The 19,502-nt window shown below is 37.8% G+C and overlaps 1 protein-coding gene across 2 annotated transcripts in view; it reads right to left on the reverse strand.

Annotated features, from left to right (window-relative positions):
- Nucleotides 1-19,502, reverse strand: part of SH3BGRL (SH3 domain binding glutamate rich protein like) — an 85,568-nt gene that overhangs the window by 6,841 nt on the left and 59,225 nt on the right. For both annotated transcript variants that reach the window (XM_008272976.5, XM_089323891.1), the window contains 2 exons: nt 9,180-9,365; nt 4,673-4,753 (listed from right to left, as the gene is read on the reverse strand). In XM_008272976.5, coding sequence (XP_008271198.1) covers nt 4,673-4,753; nt 9,180-9,365 — 267 coding nt within the window. The remainder of the gene's footprint in view (nt 1-4,672; nt 4,754-9,179; nt 9,366-19,502) is intronic.

Genomic DNA, 19,502 nt, shown 5'->3' on the forward strand with positions numbered 1-19,502 from the left:
CCGTATTGCACATCTCTTCCCTCTCTTATTCCCACTCTTATATTTGACAGCGATCACTCTTCAGTTAAGTTTCAACACTTGAGAATAACTGTGTATTGATTACAGTATTCAACCAAAAGTATTAAGTAGACCAAACAAAAAAGTATTAAGAGGGATAACGTATTAAGTTGTTCATCAACAGTCAGGGCAAGGGCCCTGACTGTAATCTGTGATTACTTTGAAATTTATTGTATATGTGTAAAATGATTTTTCCATTTGTTGCTGTTTAAGTCTTTGCCTATATTTCTGCTAAACTAGAATTTTTTTGCTTTTTACTTGTTGAATTTGTTATTTAGTGGAGCATTAAGCCCTTCACTGTAATGTAAGTTAAAGATATGCGATCTCAAAAGTGAAGGAGAGAAGGCGAAAAGGGAGAAAGAGGGAGGGTGGGAAGGAGGGAGGAAGAGGGAGGGAGTGAGAAAAGAATTTCATTATATTCTTAGAATTGTATCTATGAACTATATAGAGCCCGTTAAAAAAAATAAAAATAAAAATCATCTGAAGTATATCTAACCACATTTGAAATCAGTTGAAAAAGTCTCTCTGTTTCCTACATTCTCAACATTTGGTTAGAGGTGACATGGTGTTTGTTGATTTTTAGTGAGCTGAGAAGCTTATGTTTGCTTCCACTGTGAACAGACTATTTACACTCTTTATTTAATCTTCTCTGGATTGTGTTTCCTATTGTAGTAGTGTCTTAAATATTGTAGATATTAATTCTTTGTAAGTTCTATGCACTACAAATATTTGTAACCCAGTGAGGCTTGTCTAGCCAACAAGCATCTTTTATCATATATCATTGTTTTAAATATTAATATAGTTGACATGTAAAGCTTTTCCTGTGGAACCTTTTGCTTTGTGTGTGTGTGCATTTTTTAAAATCCTTTCCCATCCAACATCCAAGGGAGATTCTCCCAGAAGAAATTCTCAGCTATTGGAACAGAACAAGTATTCTGATAGAAGACAGCATCTTGTTGTGGGAATAAATCAGTTCTAGAAAAAAAGACAGCATGCATGCTAATAATTCAGAAAATTTCTAAATGTGAGAAAAACATGTACATAGTTATGTTTTTTAATCTCCTTTTTGTCCTATGCATGTATTTTCAATGTAATTAGAAAATTGTTCTGTAAAAAGAATTCTCACTATTTCATTTACAAACTGTAGCAGTCTCCTCTGATCCGCAGGGATAGGCTACAAGACCCAAGGATGCCTGAAAGTGCACATAGTATTGAACCCCATAGATATTATGTTTTCTCTTATACTTGCATACATATGCTAGTTTAATTTATAAATTAGGCACTGTTGTAGGTTAACAATAATAACATGATAAAAAGAACAATCATAATAATATACTATAATAACACTTATATGAACATAACACCTTTCTCTGTCTCTGTCTCTCTCTCTCGCTCTCTCACCTGCCATGGAGTATATAGCGTATATAATGAATGATTCACATCCTGGGTGGGATGGAGCATGAGATTCCATCATGATACTTAGAAGGGAAATTTAAAATTTATGAATTATTTGTTTGTAGAATTTTTCATCAACAGTTTCAGACCACAGTTGAGGATAAGTAAATGAAATTGTGAAAAACAAAACTGAAAGGAGGATGGCCATATCACTTTTTAATGACAATACCTATTAATTCAGTGAATAAACTATTTTTGTTGACCCCATTGTTTGACATTTAACTTGTTTCCAAAGTACAAGATTATGTATAGCATTTTGATTTATGTTTTTATGCATAAAATTAATTGAATAGATGAATTAATTTGGTTAATGTTCCTGTCAAACATTTAACTTGTTTCCAAGCTTTAAGATTATAAATTAACTTCCTGTGCATTGCCAATTCCAAACCTCTTTTTAACCCAATCCATCAGCTCCCTCTTACCCATTCCTTCATAACATTCACTGTTCTTTTAGTTTATAACTACTCTCAGTCTTGATAATAATGGAAAAAACTGTATCACCAAGCTAACTAGCTCCACCATAAGCTCATTAGTATTAACTACAAGCTGGGTCCTTGTCAGTTATCCTTCCATTCATAATCATAGACTACTCATTAGCCTATTTTCAATATGTGGATCCATTCAATTCTCTTGAAGGTTCTAATATCACAAATTTACCCTCACTTCTAGCAGGTTACTTTTTTCCTACCTCATACAGAAGTTAAGACATTCGAATGTGAACTTCCCTAACTTCCCACTCTATAAAATTTCTTTTTTATCCTTCTTTCCTCATTCTCTTCACTTGAAAAAGAACACCACGTGCTCTCCAAGACTACCTCCTTCCATGGATCACTCACTTTTCTGTTTCCTCCATGACTTTTGCTTCGCTTCCCAGAGACTCAGATTAGAGGCCCAAGAGGTAGCCTTAATCCCATGCAAATCTTTATGTGTGGAAGCATTTCCATAATCATTAATTGCTTAATCCTATAATGTGGTTTTAAAAAGTTTATTTTATTTCATTTATTTTAAAGGTAGAGTAAAAGAGGAACAAGGCAGAGGGAGGGATCTTCCATCTGCTGGTTCACTTCCCAAATGCCCACAGCAACTGGGAATGGGCCAGGCCTATGCCAGAATTCAGGAACTCAACCCAGGTCTTCAATGTGGCTGTAAGGGACCCAAGTACTTGAGCCATCATCTGCTCTACCCCAGGATCCCATTAGCAAGAAGCTGGGCTAGAAACAGAATTGCTTGGACTTGAACCACACACTCCAATACGGAATAGGGCAGCCAAGTGACAGCTTAAGCCACTGTGCCACAATGTCCACATCAACATGTGATTTCTTTGTGCCTTTTAAATCTCTCTCTTTTCAAGACTGCTGACATGCTTTAGGCCCTCCTAATAACTTTTCTGGACTCATAATTATCCTCTAACGTGTCTGCTTATTTCTAATATCTCATTTCTGCCATGTTCCAAAATCCATACAGCTGACAAATTTATTTTATTAAGACAAGGATTAAGTCTCATCTTAAAATACAATGATAATCACATGATTATCTCCCCCTATTCCCCATCATGACTTTTGGATGGCTAGCAGATAAATGAAACTATCTAGCATAGCAATCATATGCTAGTCCAAATTTACCTAGTAAATCTTATTTCCTAATACAACATCCTCTATTTAACATGCCTTGTAATAGAAATGTGTTGTAATACACTCTGCTCCCTGAACACACCATCATGTGCAACTACACCCTAATAGAATTATTTCTTTTTCTGCCCCTGTTAGAGATTCCTTAGTGTCACTTCAATATTTTTTAGAATCCTTAGCAGCTCAAATGCTACTCCTCTGAAATTTTACCCCACCTTGATAGTAGGAATTTATCATTATTTGCTCCAAGCTCCTACAGCATTTTATTCACATCAGTCTTAGATAATTTATTGTAGTATATCTCTAATTATAACTATTTGTAGATATATTTATTTTGCAATTATTTGTATACATGCCCATCACTAGGTTATATACACTTCGAATATAGGAACGATACTATATTCTCTACATTTGTCCCCATCATTAATGGCAAGTCAGTGTTTGACACTCAATAAATACGACTTGAATAAGTATATGAATAAGTCTTAGTTTTAATTGAAAAAGGAGGTTATCAGCCATAAAAAAGCAGACTTCGCTTTCTTTCATAGATCCTCTAATCTGCACTGAGTTCAATGGCTTAAATTTGGTCTTACTAACTTATTTAAACAAAAGTGTCTTACATAACTTTTCTTACAACTCAAATTAGACAAAGCTTGAAATATAACTTTTTTTCCAAGGAAAAAGAAAGTTTAGCAAGGAAATCCAATTTCACAGTGATGCAAATACAGTGCTAGTAAATTGTGTCCAGTAAAAACATGAACAAAAACACAGACTCTCCATATTGGAGATGGAAATGTAGTTCAAATAATCTGCTGAATATAAAATCATTTGCTAAGAACCAAACATTAGACGATAGAGCAGGGGACACACATTTTGATTAAATCCACTTGTGTAGATAATACCCACTGCATAAGACAAAGGTATATTCAAAGGTCATTGCTTTGAGACATTTTATTAAATAGGCAATTTCATTTTTGCTTCCTTTATGTGGTCTCCCTTGGCAACACTGCCACTTGAAAAAATTAATTTGTATTGGCAAGAAAAAAGCCCCCAAATTAGTCAGCAATTCAGTGACAGGTTTTGTAACTCAAATCCTCTTAGTTAACTTGAATGGGTGACTCTATCATTTGTTCTCACACAAAGACAATAAGTGCTTCCAAGGAGATCACCATGAACTAAGATGCTCACTATTGATGTATTACTGTGCATGACAGCTGGAACAACGGTGTCTTTAAAATCATTAACCACTTATTTGTGAATGGGTAAATGAGGAATTTGCTGCCTTAAGCAACTTGATATGGAAGTCAGTTCACTAAAACCTACATCCTACATAGATATTTCATGTGTCTGCCTATGAAATTCTGTGTGTCCTACTAGATAGTAAGTGTATACAGGGAGGGACTTTTACTTTTAGTTGTGAAGCACTGTCTCTGATTTATCTGAGTACTCATTAAAGGTTGAAATCTTACTGATTAAAAAATCCAGCAACAACAAACAATATCTGTAAAGCAGGGGAACAAAAGGAACCATACCTTTGAACCGGGTGGTGCTGTCAATCCTAAAAAGGCATACACTGCATTATTTTCTCTGGCTTCAAAGAAGGCATCATAGTCCTTGGTGAAAATAAGGCAAAAAAGATTAGTAATGTGTAACCAACAAAGGAAACAATAGAGATTTGTTCACAGTGATCTGACTGGTTGGCAGAATAAGCTACCTCCTTAAGGGCAGACAAACTTCCAGAATGTTAGAATAATGAAAGTAACAGTGAAGAGGCAAGGTTTCTGGATGCCACATACTGTGGGTTAGAAAGTATGCTGTTCTGTGGGGGCATAAACTGTACAACTGTTTAATCTATATTTCATAGAATTTAAATCAGCTTTCAGCTTCCTCCACTGCCCAAAGCAGCTGACTATTTCCTAGTGAGAAGCTGCTTATTGATGGTTGTAGACTGCTGTTCCAGTTCCCCATATTTCCCTCTCATTATTCATGTAGGTAGAGATTGCCTCAGAGCCTATGGTAGAGCAGACATTAACCATTATAGCCATGGCTAGAAAAAATAATGAATCTGTGCTATGTTCACGGAAGCGAATAGGATGTACATGAAATACAACAATAAGAGTAACTAAATCACTAAGAGGTTTCTACCTGGGGATGCAAGAGATACCTCACATGAATGAATTTGGTTAGGCTTCCCATTAACATCCTCTAAGTGACCAAGGCTTTACAAAAGTAACAAACAGATATGTCTAAATTTGACTACAACTTGTAATCAACTACAAATATACCATTGTCTACACCTGGTCTTAATCTAATTTTTTACAGAGAAGCATGATGTTTTGGTTGATTTAAAAGAGCTGAAAAGCAGTCAAGGTTTGCTGGCTTCTCTAGAGATTTCCTCACCAATAGATTGCCAATTACAGAATTATTTTCAAGCATGTTTTCTTTTCCAAACACTTACAGGATCTGATGACCATAACACTCTGAGCCAAGAAGCATGAGAATTGTCATCTCCCTCTTATTGAGAGATTCTTTTAACAAAATCAGAATTGTTTAGAGCCACTGGAGTCTCCCCAAAGATTGACTCAAGGCATTTTTTGACAATGGAAAAAATCTTTTTTTAAAAGATTTATTTATTTGTCTGGAAGGCAGAGTTACAGAGAGAGGGAGAGACAGAGAGAGAGATCTCCCATCTGCTGGTTCATCTCCAAAATGGCTGCAATGGCCAGGACTGAGCCAAGCCAAAACCAGAAGTCAGAAGCATCTTCCAGATCTCCCACGTGGGTGCAGGGCCCAAACACTTGATCCATCCTCTACTGCTTTCCCAGGCGCATTATCAGGGAGTTGGATGGGAAGTGGAGCAGCTGAGACATGAACTGGTGCCCATATGGGATGCCAGCATTGTAGGTGGTGGCTTTACTTGTTATACCATGATGCTGGCCCCAGAATAAATCTTAACTAACACAAATATATCAGCAACTTCCTATACTCTTTGAATTCATTACTCAAAAGTGAAACCATCTGTATTCAAACATTAATTCCATAACAAAACAGATAACTGATAACCTACTCAAGGTAAACAAACAATATATGTCATATCCACACTCAACCAATAGGAAGTAACCTCAAAATGTTAGTTAAAATAATCAATGTGTCATACAGAAGGTATTCACTCTCATCAGAGCAACAAAAACAACTTGTGACTGTCTTCAGATTCCTGTGAAAGAAAATCTTTAAATGGATTGAATTCTGATCATATAATGCTATGAAAGGGACTCCAGTTGCCCCTGTTTCAAATCTTTTGTGGTCAAAATACATTAAGATTTCTTGGTCCAGAACTTAGAAAATATAAAGAAGTTTGTGCTTCTGAAAGAAAAGAACATTAGCTTCTTATTTAAGGCAAATTAATTTATTCCACGATATTTATTGAGCATCTACTGCATGCCAAACACTGCTCTCGATGTGAGAAATACAAGAGTGAACAAAAGATTGATATAGTCTGCTTCTTCTATAGGAATTCTTTGGGGGGAAATTTTATTTGCATCTCTGGGATTCCAAGAAAATTAATCCAGAATACATTCCATCACATACTGCTATCATATTGTCAATTCATGGAAATGTGTTTTAGTTCTTCACATACACAGCAAAAACTCATTCAGAATAAAAAGTATCCTTATAAATGCTGCATGTGCTATAGCAGAGTTTCACATAGGTAGGTAGGGTAGTATTTTCAGTCATCAGTCACATTTCAGTCAGGAAATAAGAAACTAAGACAGTTTACAACTGGAAGCACAATTGGTATCTCATGGTTAGAAGCCAGGAATGCTATTAAAGAGCCTACAGTGTACATGGAAGCCTCCTACAGCAATAAATTCTCTGCCTAAGATGTCAACAGTGCCAAAGCTGAGAAAGCTCAAAACAGTAGAGGGGAATTTCAGATGGAGAGCTAACTGCAAGGGATTACAGAGCAGATAGGCAGAGAGGTGATGAGGAAGTAGCCCAGATATTAGCAGCTGTGAGAAGCTGCTACTACAGCTAGGTCTAAAAGAAAAAGTGAAGAAGCTGGTCTTACAGAGCCCAGGAACCAGGACATATGGTAGAGCTGGTTCCACAAAGAAGGTACAACCACTGTCATGGATGCTTCCAGAAACAGTGAAGAAAGGGATACCTCGGCTTTTCCTCTCCTTCAATCTTCCAGCCAGTGCCTCTTACTAGCTAAACCTAATAGGTAACCAGTTGGCAATGGAGAATGGGAAATGTCATTTGAAGAGGTCATTCCTCCCACAATACAGAGTAGAGGAAGAAAAGAATGAATAGAGGATCTCCGAGAAAATGGGAAAATGATCAACATGGTGGTTTAATAGATTAGAAGCTTCAGAGCAGGATGTTAAGGTTTAAATTTTAGTTATAACACTGCTTACAAGTTATGTGATTTAGTAAACCAGTTAGCTTCTTCCAGAACTCCATATTCTTTGTGTGGGTGTGTGTGTGTGTAATCCCTACCTACCTCATGAGATCAGTATGAGAACTGATTGTTATGATACACATAAATCACATAGCACAGAAATTGACATACAGGTTTTCTATGAATGACTGCTATATACTCTTCTCCTTAAGAGTTTGTAAAATGTAGATATGAACAACTTTAAAATGAGACTAAGGAAACAGTCTTAACCCTTAATTTTATTAAATTCCTGATGGGCACAAAGCAGATGTTCAACAGAAGTTTGATTCCTTTCCATTAATAAATATTTAATTGATTGGTTAAGTCTCAGTTCCTATCCCTTAATTTTCATTTTATCATTTCTCAGTGACACATTATTTCTATAATACATACAATTTCCCTGCAGTGTGACTTCCAAGGAGAAAACAGCTAGGTAAATGTGGTTTCTCGAATGTACCCTTACAAACCAAAATGTGCTCATTTTCGAAAGTCAAAGAATAGAAATTTCTGCTTCAACAAGAAGAGGTTAAGGAGAGGTTAAGACAACATATGCTGGCTTAAACTGGATGGCTTCTGAGGCTTCTTCGAAGATTTGCTGAAATTTCAAATATGCAGACACTGAAGTTTCCCTATCTGAAAGAACAGCCTAAGTGCCTCTTCCTTATCTGTAGACTGTGTCTTTGCATATTGGCACTGACTGCAGCAGCAGATAAAATCTTGAAACCTCTTAGAATGGATTCATTCACTCAGGGAGAAAATAGCTTGTATCAGTGGACTTTCTAATTCTTGTCCTTCTCTCCTAGTTGCTCTGAAAAGTCATATGAAAGGCTCTTCACCAAATAGTGTCTTCCTTACTCCCAAATAAGCCCACGAAGTAGAAGGCTTGAATTGATGCCTCTAAAGACCTTTGTTCCTCTATAGTCCTTACATGTGCAGCTTCATAACCACTCTCTGTATAAAGCTGTGTGATTCTTCCTATACCCCACTTCCAACCAGCTCCTTAAGAGAAGAGTCTGTTTAATTTATATTTCTACTTGCTATGGTAATTAGAATGGGTAAACACTACAGAAGTTGCTCAACTATATAGTGAATAAAGAATTAGGAGTGTAGGTAACTACTTCATGGTTAAAATGAAGTTTAGATGAGACAAGGCACAATGAAAAACCTCAATTTTTTTTGTTTCCTTCTCTCCTCATATAAATTGTTAGCTAACTTTTACCAAAAAAAAATCCACTAATCACATCAAAATACATGTACTACTAGCTCTTAGCAGAAAATTAACTATTCTTTTTAACCAATTTTAAATTCTTCATGGACATACTAGAAACAATGCAACTCTTTTGGATGAAATCAACATGAAGAAATGTAAAGACAAGTGTATGTCCACAGTAGGAATTTATACATTTTACAGGAAATTTTTATGGATAACTCATCCATTTGCCTCCTACTAGAAGGCAAAATACTCTAGCTTCTTAGGATGGATGCAGAGGAAAAATGACCATATGCAAGAGAAATGATTATATGTGGATTTTCAGGTACAAGTTAAAGGAATAGGATAACTTGAGGCAATATTTCCAGTATTTAAATTGTATCCTTACCCCACGGTACTGGCTTTCATTGAAAATCTGAGGTGGCAGAGGATATCCAGTGGCTGGTCGACTATTTTCTGGTACATTTTCTCTCATCCACTTTCGATTCTCTTCATTGGCCGCAATATCTTTTTCTTCAAATCCGATTTTGTTGGCTTCTAAGAAACCAAGCACATCTTGCTGTTTCTTCTTAATCTAGAATCCAAAGGACAAGAAATCACACTGCTGAGTAAGAATCTTTTGTTGTTTTTTTCTTTTCAAATTCAATGAAAAAGGAAAAAAGTCAGTGCTTTGTGAGCTAACAGAAATAAATTTAGACATAGATCAAAACGGAGTTTCACAGAAGATATGATTTTCTCTCTTTATTATTGTCTTGTTAATGATGTCTCACAAGTGGGTTGAAAAGTTTGTATCTCACAGGTCCTTTACCAATCTCTTTCTTGTTGCCATTGAAAATTCACCTATACAATGATACAGACACAAGGACAAACAACCTAAAGCAGTAGAATTAACTAAAAAGCGTGTGTAATGGGATAGTGTGTTTTCTGATTATCTATGTACAAGTTTCTCTTAGTTTCATCTCTTGTTTAAAGTTTTTCCAAACGACCTAAGTCTACTCCCCATCTTGAGAAGCATTGTATAATCAATGGAAATAAATCTTTGCTTGAGAATCACACAAGCTTCAGAATCACTCAAGTCTCCATGTTCACTATTCACAACAGAAACGGAATAAGAAGATACAAAGGCAATACCTGTCGTATACTAAGTTTGAAATATACCTATACACTCATTATTACCTAACATGCCTCCTACAGTTCCTTTTATGTACGTTTGTGTGACTGCCTCAACTAGATTATCACAAAGAGATAACACACGTACTTTGTTTCCTTATTATAACTAACAGAGCTTTGAAAATGAATTAGTTAGGTTTCTCCACTGATAGGCATTTCTTTTAGAATCTGAAATCACATATCTATCATAATTTACCCATTATAAAACCATTACTAGATATTTCAGAACAGAAAATAATCAATAAGGAAGTTTCTTCAAATAATCACACTAAGAAGACACATGGGGCAGAACCTTCAAAAAACTGTTTTTTTTTTTTTTAAGAAAGCAGACTAGTCAATGGGAGAGAAAATGTAGACTAAGAAACTCACATGCAGTCAAGGCCCTGTTGGATTGACATCTGCCATCCTCCCACACACGAGTCCAGGCACAAAGATTGTATATATCTGTCCTTCTAAGTTGTTTGTGATAGTAGGTAAATAATTTTCTTTCACATCTCATAACCCCAGGAAAAAGAAAATTCTCAATTTCTCCTAATATATACTGAAATTTCTAAAAGCTATTTAGTTCAGAGTACTGAATGTTCTTTAAAGACAGTTTCAACCCATGGCTGGTCGCAGTGCAGTGGTGTTTACAACTAAAGACAGTGTCAACCCAGCAAATTTTGCTACAAGGTAATTTTTTAAATGAGAATCTTACTTCCTTATTGATTTATAAAATAAATTGTTTAATTATAAATTTGTACCCATTTTTGAATTTTGAGGAAGATCAATGTCAAAGTAAATAAGTAGTCAGGAGTATCTAGTAGACTAATGCACTTGATGGTAGGTTCAATTATGCCAATGACTCAATAGTCAAGGGTCAGTCAGTGTAAAGTGTATTTTGACAAATCGAGTAATTTGTCAATCATTAACATGTTTACAAATCTGAGTAGCCCCATTAATTAACAGGGGTGGGGAAACTTTTGCTTGTCAAGGGTCATTTGGACATTTGTTAACATCACATACAAAATTATCAGCTTAATAATGAGCCTGCTATACATTGATTTTTGAGTCCTGCCTGAGGTTGCCTTGGCAAGGCCAGAAATTATTTTGCTGACTTTATATGGTCTATAGGCTGGACGTTCCCTACCCCTGCATATGGTACTTCCAGGTATCCAGCATAAATTTTTTAAAAAGCTTTTATTTATTTATTTGAAAGTCAGAGAGAGAGAGAGAGAGAGAGAGAGATCTTCCATCTGATGTTTCACTCCCCAAATGGCTGCAATGGCTGGGGCTGTGCCAGGCTGAAGCCAAGAGCCAGGAGCTTCTTCCAGGTCTCCCACATTGGTTACAGGAGCCCAAGTACTTGGGCTATCCTCAGCTGCTTTACCAGGTGCATTAGCAGGGAGCTGGATCAGAACTGGAGCATCTAGGACTTGACCTGGTGCCTGTAAGGGATGCCAGAGTCACAGGTGGCAGCTTAACCCATTGTAACATAACACTGACCCCTCCAACATTTTTTAGAAATGAGCAAAGAGTTAACATTATAGCTAATGTGCAAAGAATTATACATGGCTCTGGGAGAACACCATTAGACACATTTGTGTGAACAGACAAAGGGCATAGGGTCTATTAAAATATTTATTAATTTATTCTCATTTATTTGAAAGGCAGAGGGAGATCTTCTGCTACCCACCACCCCACCAAAGCCCTCAATAGCTGGGCCATGAAATCAGGAGACTGGAACTCAGTGTAGATCTTGCACAGAGCGAGCAGGGACCCAAGTACTTGAGTTATCACCTGCTGCTTCTCAGGTGTACATTTGCAAAGAAGCTGGATCAGAAGTAGAGCTAGGAGTCAGATCCAGGCACTCTGATATGGGATGCAGGTGTCCCAAGTGTCAGCTTTATCTGCTTTGCTACAATGCCTACTCCAGGTTAAAGAATTTTTAAGATAAATCACTTTTTGAGGCCTTTCTCTCACTTTCAAATGCTTACTATGTCAAGAACACTGTGATAAGTTGATGGTTGCCTGACATACTATCACTGGGCATAGCTTCACAGGATATTACACTGATGTATTTCTCCTTTAGCCATTAGTTTTGGATCACAAGTATTTTCCCCATGCTTTGAGGCTGCCTGACCTAAAGTACATATGTTTCCTAGAGTGTCCTGCATCTTAATAAAGATGAAGAGAAAGGGTCATTGTCACACTTTGCTAATAGGTCCTTCCATGTCAAACATTAACATTTTCTCAGCTTTGAATCTTTAGGAAACATAAAAAAAATTACTAACTTGATCGTGTCTGTAAGTACAACATTTCACATATGAAGTTCATTTCTAAGAAGCAATATTTTATATGTAACAAATTAATCTTTCTCATATACTGATAGGCACATGTTTTGTACAATAAACCCTGACAAGAGAGCATCCAATAACGCTTAATTTCACTAATGGGACTTAAACTAAAGGGACACAGTGAAAAGTGTGGCTGAAATCATACTTACAAAACAAAGGGCAGGCCGGCGCCACAGATCACTAGGCTAATCCTCCGCCTAGCGGCGCCGGCACACTGGGTTCTAGCCCCGGTTGGGGTGCCGGATTCTGCCCCAGTTGCTCCTCTTCCAGTCCGGCTCTCTTCTGTGGCCTGGGAAGGCAGTGGAGGATGGCCCAAGTGCTTGGGCCCTGCACCCGCATGGGAGACCAGGAGGAAGCACCTGGCTCCTGGCTTCAGATCAGCGCAGCACGCTGGCCATAGCAGCCATTTGGGGGGTGAACCAATGGAAGGAAGACCTTTCTCTCTCTCTCTCTCTCTCTCTCTCTTTCTCTGTCTAACTCTGCCTGTCAAAAAAAAAAAAAAAAACATTTAAAAGGAAGGGCAATGGGTGTCATAAAGGTTCACGGAGGAATAAAAATTAAATTTCTCAGAGGGAAAAAATGGAGTTAAAAGGTTATTGATAACATTTTCAGCCCACAAATAAATTTGCAAGTGCCCAATGGCACAATCTAGTAACCTAAATCTCTCTTTTCATAGTAAGTTCTGCCCCTCACTTCTACTCAAAGAGAACCAAATCATTTCAACTCACTTGCCAGGAGTTTTCTTTCCTCTAAAAGACACTGGAGGGCTAATGAACAATTGTTACCTGGAGGAAATAGTTGCTTTCCAACAAGCTTCTGTGAACTTCTTGTCTGTCATGCTAAAGGTCAACTTTCTTTTAAAGAAAGGAGACTGGCAAGGTTTCTGGTTTGGAAAGTGCCACTGTGACTGTTCCAAATACCCAAGGAAGAACAAAACTTTACTAATAACACTTCAAATGGGAAAACAAGAGTTCTTTTCATGAAAGAAAGTGCCACTCCACCACAAAAAAAACTTAATCAAGGTGGGGTTTTTACTTTGTTTTATAATCAACCTCTGTTACCTGTTTTCTACTGACACTTTAACGAAACTTGACAGAAGTTCTGACTACCAAAATCTAAAAAAAAAATCATAACAACATTTATATACTATTTATTCAACAATATCTGTGTGCATTGAAAGTGTCAAGCAAAGAACTTTACTAGGCTTCTAAAATGCCTAAAGAAAAACGAAAGATCCCTTCCCAATATTGCAATATAGTGGGAGGAATCAGATATGCAGATATTAAAAAGTTCAGCTACAAAATGGTATTTAAATAAGAAGTCAGACACACGAGGTGATTAGGTGAGAGGGGCCCAGTGAATGACAAAGCATAGGTGAAAAAACAGAGCAAGCACTTAATTGTTATTAGTGAAGCCACTCAGAAGGAGCTTAATACCGATGGTGCCAATGCTAGAATATCTATCCATATGTACTGAATGCAATCTAGAGTTTCCATGAAAAGTTGTGGTTAGTAAAGATGACTAAAATTGACCAGCTGGAAAAATGAGCTTGCAAAGGTGACAATATATTATATTAAAACAATGAAGGTAAGATCTTATAAAACATACTTGGAAACCTTCTAAATGGATGCTCATAATTTCTGCTACCAAATTCTTGCACATAACTGAAGTCTATAATGAATAAACAATTGTGTGGGTGTGCATTTTGTCTTTTTGAAACAGGTTATAATTTTCTCAAGGAGAAATTCATGTATATAGACTCCCTATTGTTGGTTCTGCTTATTTCAAATGCTGTCATGGGAAAGGTCACTCGGCTTTTTTTAGGAAAATCAAAAGCGTGTGCCTAAGGATTTAGCAGTGGGGTGGAGGAGGAGTGAACAAGTAGCATTTAGAGCTGCTTGTTCAGCCTTTTAGTAATCTACTTACAAAATACACCTAAAAGGAAAATCAAATCTGAAACCCCAGTTAGTCTGGTTGGAACTGGACCAGTGCATTGTTGCTGCTGTGTAGGCCTTTGGTAACCAGAGAGATCCATTTGCATTTTCAAATGAACACTGCCGTGTGTCCTTATGCCACTGACTTCCTATTGCTAAAGCTAAGGATGCAGCCACAGCAAGAGATACTTGTTTTCAGCTTGTCTGTTTTGCAGTATTTCCAAAAGTGTTTTGGTCACAATCAGTCACGTAAAACCTGTAAATCATATTTCTTTATCAACAAGCAACAAGTCTAGGTTAAGACTATTATGAATTTTCTCCCTGATCTTCCACCTCCAGCCCTAGCTCCCTGGAGCTCTCTTGATAGATGTTCCAAGATGTGGCAGCATGAGAGCACAACCTAAGGTTCCCTATTTAACTGTTGCTAAGATATTTAAAAAGCTCTACTGTTATTTCTTTTTTTTAACTTGTCCTTCTGCCACAATCATGTCTGCAGTACTATTTCTAAAGAGTTTTAAGGCCTAAATAATTTCAAAAATAGTTTCTAGGTGAAAAGAGAAGAAGGTTGACCTTTAAAGGTAGTTTCTCAAATACAGCTGGGTCTTAAGGTGGTCACAGTCAAGAAAGTAGAATCACGCCCAGTTTCTGAGTTAATAAGGCTTTTCTTTTTTTTAAATTATTTTATTTTATTTAATGAACATAAATTTCCAAAGTACAGCTTATGGATTACAATAGCTTCCCCCCCATAACTTCCCTCCCACCCACAACACTCCCCTCTCCCACTCCCTCTCCCCTTCCATTCACATCAAGATTCATTTTCAATTCTCTTTATATACAGAAGATCAGTTTAGCATACATTAAGTAAAGATTTCAACAGTTTGCACCCACACAGAAACACAAAGTGTAAAATACTATTTGAGTACTAGTTATAGCATTAATTAAACACCTAAGAGTAACTGTGTATTAATTACAGAGTTCAACCAATAGTTTTAAGTAGAACATAAAAAATACGAAAAGGGTAAAGTATTAAGTTCTTTGTTTTTCTTTTTTTCTGTTTGTTATATAGTTTTTATTTATTTAATAAATGTGAATTTACAAAGTGCAACTTTTGTATTGTTGTGGCTCCCCCCCAACCTCCCTCCCTCCCGTGGCCCTCCCCTCTCCCACTCCCTCTCCCATCCGCCCTTCATCGAGTTTCATTTTCAATTACCTTCATATACTGAAGATCAACTTAGTATATACTAAGCAGGGATTTCAACAGGCTGCCCTCACACAACCGCACAAGATAGAGGGTATTGTTCGACTAGGAGTGTTGAAATGCCAGTTCTGAATAGTGTCCCCTATTCAGCCATTTCTGCTCTGCAACTATTATCTGTCCATACTTTTTCCAGGGCCTGAAGAATTTTAGTCCATCTCCCATTCCTTCAGAGATGGCTTTCTGTGTATGTAGATCCAGGAGGATGTGAAATAACAAGTTTTGGAGTATCGTCCTATCTTAAAATGCAATTCTTTGCTCAATGACTGAAAGCTTACAATTAATGTTTCACTACTTTGGTCTCCACAGAAATGACGTGCAGTGGGCCTATTTGGAAATGAGGCACAAAACAATCTGGAGAGAAGTAGGTAGGGAGATAGTAAAATGTCTTCATTTGCTTTAGGATTTTGCCCCGAGTTGTCCCCACACGCATTCTGACAGAGGATTATATGAAAAAGGTACAGGAAACTCCTCCCCAGATCATCCCAAGAGGAAATTCGTAAGCCTTACTATGTGTTAGTGCTGGGTTAACTCTGCACAAAACAAAGAACAAATAAGAGTTCCAGATAAATAGTGGTTGGGATAGGGTGGCAAGTATTACTATGCTCCTAAATCTGAATACGTGAAATGTGTTCACCTTATATAAATAAATAGTTATTAAAAAGAGAAGTGATTGAATAGAGGAGACTTTGGAACTTATATTTCCTGGTCAGGAAAAGCCTTTTTTAAAATAAAATTTATTTATTTATTTATTTGAAAGTCAGAGTTGCACAGAGAGAGAAGGAGAGGCAGAGAGAGAGAGAGAGAGGTCTTCCATCTGCTGGTTCACTCCACAACGGCCAGAGCTGCGCCAATCCGAAGCCAGGAGCCAGGAGCTTCTTCTGGGTCTCCAGTGCGGGTGCAGGGGCCCAAGGGCTTGGGGCATCTTTTACTGCTTTCAGAGGCCATAGCAGAGAGCTGGACTGGAAGTGAAGCATCTAGGACTCGAACCTGAGCCCTTGTGGGATGCCGGCACTGAAGGCAGCAGCTTTACGCACTACTCCACAGCGCCAGCCCTGGAAAAGGCTTTTTTTAACTCAGAACGGGGCATGACTGTATTCTCATAAGGAGAAAGGGAAACTAATACTCGTTTAGTGCTTGCTGAATGTTTGTGCTGAATAGCAAACCCTTTGTGAAGCTATTTACACATGACCATTCAAAACCTCAACAATTCTAAAAGGTGGCTATTATTATCCATTTTACAGAAAAGGAAATTGGACTCAGAGACATTGAGAAGCCTGTCCAAGAAGACAGCTCTATTAACTGCCTAAGGCTAATTACAGAGCTAAATCTATGTGACTATAAAGCCCTGTTTTGCATTATGTATAGCAGCTACTTACGTGGGTGAGATATACTAGAATGCTCAGTCTATCTGGGAAGTTAAGAAACTATCTCATATATGTCAGTCTTAACTATGTGACACTTAAGAGAAAGACAGCAAAGGTTTAGACAATCTTTCCCAAATGGCCCTACTTAGTGAACACGAATTCCCAGTAATTATGATCTCCTTCCTCTTTGACCTATTTTAAACTGACCTCCATGAAGTCTTAAGGGGACCAATATGTGGGATTGCATGAACACAGGCAATATGCATACAAGCAAACTGAATGAGATGCTCAAGTCTCTGGTTTCACTGAACTCAATGAGAACAGCACAGTCCATGTTTCCCTTTTTTTTTTTTTTTTTTTGTTTTGTTTTTTTTTTTTTTTTTTTTTTGACAGGCAGAGTGGACAGTGAGAGAGAGAGACAGAGAGAAAGGTCTTCCTTTGCCGTTGGTTCACCCTCCAATGGCTGCCGCGGCCGGCGCGCTGCGGCCGGCGCACCGCGCTGATCCGATGGCAGGAGCCAGGAGCCAGGTGCTTTTCCTGGTCTCCCATGGGGTGCAGGGCCCAAGCACCTGGGCCATCCTCCACTGCACTCCCGGGTCACAGCAGAGAGCTGGCCTGGAAGAGGGGCAACCGGGACAGAATCCGGCGCCCCAACCGGGACTAGAACCCGGTGTGCCGGCGCCGCTAGGCGGAGGATTAGCCTAGTGAGCCGCGGCGCCGGCCTCCATGTTTCCCTTTTAAGAACTCAGTCATGTAATAGTTTGGGGTGGACTGAGCATAATTTCTGTATTTTAAATTTATAATAAAAAGTAGCCAAGAAAGTACAAAAGCATCTGACCTCTCCTGTTCTTTCGTTTGCTTTTTAATAAGCAGTGTATCCATTGCTTTAAAAAAAAACTGGCCAATAACCTTTTCAAAGCACAAAATGATCTGATTTTAATACACTGCTCTTGAAAACAGGAACAAGCTTTAACTGCATCAGTAACAAACACAGGGATTAAAGTTCCTTCTGACTCTGGAAAATAGTATGGACAGAGAAAAGTCAAACAAGAAAGGGATGGACACGAGACTCTTCAGAACTGATGTTTCTTTTAGTTAATAAACTTTTAAATCTAGAAAATGAGCATGATTGTACTCTCACCTCGTGCAGGTGAACATCATTCCAAGATTCTTATCAAATGTACATGCCAAGAGAGTTGCTAGCGGATTAATAAATGACAAAGATTTGGCCAGAGGCTGAAAAATCAAAACACATAAAAAAAATCCAACTGCTACACTGGTTTCCTGTGACCATTTCAACCAATCCCAGGCCCACCTGTTTAGCTTTCAAGGTCCACATAACACCCAGCTCTATCTACCTCTCTAAAAATATTGCAGCTTCCCCTCCTCTAAATCAGACCAGGCTTACCTAATTCTCCCATAAACATGTTGCTCCCGAAACCCCATTGCTTTTTTTCACTTTGCTCCCTTCACTTGCAAGTCTACCCTCTCTCCACTTGGCCATTCTAACCTATTCATCCAGGTCCATTCCCTGCACAGTGCCGTCCATGGTCATTTTCTCCCCACCCTTCTTTCTAACCTCTTGCAGTCTGCACCATCCAGTTTGGAGCTTAAACAAATTAACTCCAATGTTTGAAAATCATTTTCCTTTCAAAGTAGCATCTCTGCAGTTGGTTGATAGGCAAACTTCAGGTAAGAGTCATGCCTCATGCTTCTGTCTCCCCATAAAGTGCTCACCACAGGGTTCGATGCAAAGTAAATACTCAACACTGAATGGTCTCACGATTTTATTTTAAATTCAGCACCACCAAAATGCTTACTTTTAGCTTTTAATTTGAATAAATCTTAATTTTGGAATGCTTTAGATTTACAGAAAAGTTACAAATATAATGCCAAGAATTTCCATATATCTTTCTCCTAGTTTCCCTTGTTATTAACATCTTACCTCATGGTATTAAATTAGTAAGTTATAAGTAGGAAGCCAACAATAATAAAATACTATTAACTCTAGTCTCTTTAGATTTCATACGTTTTTCCTGTAATGCCCTTTTTCTGTGCCTTTCCAGGATACCACATTACATTTAGTCATCATGGCTCAGTCTCCTCTGGTCTGCGACAATTTGTCAGCCTTTCTTGTTTCCCGCGACCTTGACAATTTTTAGGAGTACAGGTCAAGCATTTTGTAATGTCTCTTATCTCAAGTTCGTCTGATGTTTTTCCAATGATCAGACTGGCTTTATGGATTTGAGGAACAAATACCACAAAAGAGAAGTACCTTTCTCACAGCACCGTATCAGAGGGCACATGATAGCAACATGACTTATTGGTGGTGATATTAACCTTCATTATTTAGTAAAAGTAGTTTCTGCCAGATTTCTCTACTGTTTTCTCCCTTTCCAAATTTGGAAGCAAGCCAATAAGTCTAGATCACATTTTAGCAAAGAACTCTTTTTAAAACTTCTACTGCATCCCGGAATCTGATGATGCTTTCTAGAGCTCTGGGAAGCCTGACAAAAGTCGGATGGCTATAATCAGCAAAACCTAAGAGGGCTTATTCAAAAGCAATATATGTAAATCCTTGAAGATGACTGGGTTGATTTTTTTATAGTTCAACTCATCCATCCAAAATAGAAGGAAGAATATTTCATC

The sequence above is a fragment of the Oryctolagus cuniculus genome, chromosome X (assembly GCF_051225735.1).
Source record: "Oryctolagus cuniculus isolate XC-2025 breed Fujian yellow rabbit chromosome X, ASM5122573v1, whole genome shotgun sequence".
Classification (NCBI taxonomy): Eukaryota; Metazoa; Chordata; class Mammalia; order Lagomorpha; family Leporidae; genus Oryctolagus; species Oryctolagus cuniculus.